This window comes from Limulus polyphemus, unplaced genomic scaffold, assembly GCF_000517525.1.
Source record: "Limulus polyphemus unplaced genomic scaffold, Limulus_polyphemus-2.1.2 Scaffold10044, whole genome shotgun sequence".
Taxonomy (NCBI): domain Eukaryota; kingdom Metazoa; phylum Arthropoda; class Merostomata; order Xiphosura; family Limulidae; genus Limulus; species Limulus polyphemus.
The window spans coordinates 10,944-13,765 of record NW_013675654.1 but is presented as its reverse complement, the minus strand read 5'-3'; the positions used below and the strand labels follow the sequence as shown (position 1 = coordinate 13,765).

The 2,822-nt window shown below is 32.7% G+C and overlaps 1 protein-coding gene across 1 annotated transcript in view; it reads left to right on the top strand.

Annotated features, from left to right (window-relative positions):
• The window catches only part of LOC106476204 (locomotion-related protein Hikaru genki-like), a gene marked incomplete at its 5' end in the record, with an annotated part of 11,576 nt that extends 9,111 nt beyond the window's left edge, over positions 1-2,465 (top strand). The window contains 2 exons of the mRNA XM_022380135.1: positions 553-729; positions 1,430-2,465. Coding sequence (XP_022235843.1) covers positions 553-729; positions 1,430-1,629 — 377 coding nt within the window. The remainder of the gene's footprint in view (positions 1-552; positions 730-1,429) is intronic.
• Positions 2,466-2,822: the final 357 nt, after the last annotated feature.

Sequence of the window (2,822 nt, the reverse complement as noted above, 5' to 3'; positions counted from 1 at the left end):
AGAGAAACATGTTAAACCTAAAATTAATACAGAACAGTAAATAAAGTGGATTGTAGAGAAACATGTTAAACCTAAAAGTAATACAGAACAGTAAATAAAGTGGATTGTAGAGAAACATGTTAAACCTAAAAGTAATACAGAACAGTAAATAAAGTGGATTGTAGAGAAACATGTTAAACCTAAAATTAATACAGAACAGTAAATAAAGTGGATTGTAGAGAAACATGTTAAACCTAAGAGTAATACAGAACAGTAAATAAAGTGGATTGTAGAGAAACATGTTAAACCTAAAAGTAATACAGAACAGTAAATAAATTGGATTGTAGAAAAACATGTTAAACCTAAAAGTAATACAGAACAGTAAATAAATTGGATTGTAGAAAAACATGTTAAACCTAAAAGTAATACAGAACAGTAAATAAAGTGGATTGTGAAGAAACATGTTAAACCTAAAAGTAATACAGAACAGTAAATAAAGTGGATTGTAGAGAAACATGTTAAACCTAAGGGTGAATAGAAGATCTTAATTGAAACATATTCTTACAACATCAGAGGTTATCTGTTCACCACCACCAACTCCTCAGAATGGATTCCTACAGACAGGCAGTCAGAAACAGTACAAAGGTGGAGAATATGTTCAATTTGCTTGTCATTCCGGTAAGATGATGGTTAATCCAGGGATTATTGTTTGTCAGGAGAATGGACGCTGGTCTGGACCTCCTCCAAAGTGTAAGTGAACGTTATAAAGCCATTCTCAACAAGTTCAGGTTGTGTATTATATTAAACGTACAAGTTCAGGTTGTGTATTATATTAAACGTACAAGTTCAGGTTGTGTATTATATTAAACCTTGTACGTTTAATATAATACACAACTTGAACTTGTACTTTAGGTTGTGTATTATATTAAATGTACCAGTTCAAGTTGTGTATTATATTAAACGTACAAGTTCAAGTTGTGTATTATATTAAACGTATAAGTTCAGGTTGTGTATTATATTAAACGTACAAGTTCGGGTTGTGTATTATATTAAACGTACAAGTTCAGGTTGTGTATTATATTAAAAGTACAAGCTCAGGTTGTGTATTATATTAAAAGTGCAAGTTCAGGTTGTGAATTACACGAACACTACAATAAAAGATTGTGTATTACACGAACAGTACAAGTTCAGGTTGTGAATTACATGAACACTACAATAAAAGATTGTGTATTACACGAACAGTACAAGTTAAGCTTGTGAATTACATGAACACAAGTTCTGGTTGAATACTATGTGAACTCTGCAGATTGAATTATTGTATTTAAACTGTTGCAGGTTTAGAATTTATGGCTAATAATTAACAAGTTCCCTTTTGTATAATACAGTTTGACGTGTTCTTATGTTTTACCTACTAAGTTCTTCGTTAACTCTTTCTTTCTTCCTGCTGTAGGTGTACCAGCCTGTACTTATCCGGGAACGACAGAAGGGGGGATGATATCTGACGTCAAGTTCTTCTACCAAACCAACGAAAATGTAACGTTTGATTGTGCGGAGGAATTCGAACTTAGGGGGGAGCGTGTCCTCTACTGTCAGGAGGATGGACGATGGTCGAGTACAATCCCTACGTGCCATCCTATCAGAAGGGGCTAGGAAAGCAGACAATAGAGGGCGCATGTGCTGAGGTCTCTATGCAAATTTGGAAAAGCTGAAAAACGTATTGTTTTGAGAAATCTATAAGCAATATAAAACACTATGTGATGTGTTTGCTGGAATTTGACAAAATATGAAGAAATCGTGGTGACTTTACCAAACATATCAAACAGAAATTCTACAGTTTCGTGTGATTGCTTAAGACATTCTACAGATCAAAAGGAATATTACTGGGTGGTGCTTATAAATTGACTTCTTTGCATTAGTTTCTGGATTTTGAGTTAGATTTTCAACTGTAGTTAATCTAGTTTATTTGTCACGTATAGTGGCTTCGTGCATGTAGTATCTAGAATATTTCAGGCAGACTTTCGACCTCTCTCTCTGTAGTGAATTTTATCTTAATTTCTAAATTGAAACTATCGTGTTAAACACTCACTTGTATTGAGTAAATTGTTGATGTACAGAGGACGTAGAACTGAGAAACGATTTTGTTTGTCTTAAGGCTTAACATAGATCATTGACCTGAGTTAGATAACTGACTAATTCAAATTACCTTCTAGATAACTAACTTTATCTCCTAATTGTTCAAGTTCTGTTTGTATTCGTGAATAATATGTAAGCATTGCTTCAAAGCAACAGTTTGCGAAGACTCAACCGCACGTGATGTAGCCTAAGCTTGTGTTTCTCCTAAGTACAAGAATACATTACTTGTAATTGTAGCCTGGTGGTTTGATAGTATTGGTTTGTGGAAATCAAAAGAAAGTTCATATTTTTGTCTTCTATAAATGGAAAAAAAAAAAGAGTCTTAGATGTAAATAAATTTGGTACGTGCATTACAAGGTTTATGTATCTTCCTTATTCAAACTGTGACAAACAAAAGTGAAATAAAACACACACAAAACAAACGAAAAATTAACACATTCTATTTCAAAACACATTTTATTTAATTAACTGATAACATCATATAGTTACCTGATACTTACTACAGATGGTTCAGGAAATACAGTGTAATGTTTACATCAAATAGTTACCTGATACTTACTACAGATGGTTCAGGAAATACAGTTTAATGTTTACATCATATAGTTACCTGATACTTACTACAGATGGTTCAGGAAATACAGTTTAATGTTTACATCATATAGTTACCTGATACTTACTACAGATGGTTCAGGAAATACAATTTAATGTTT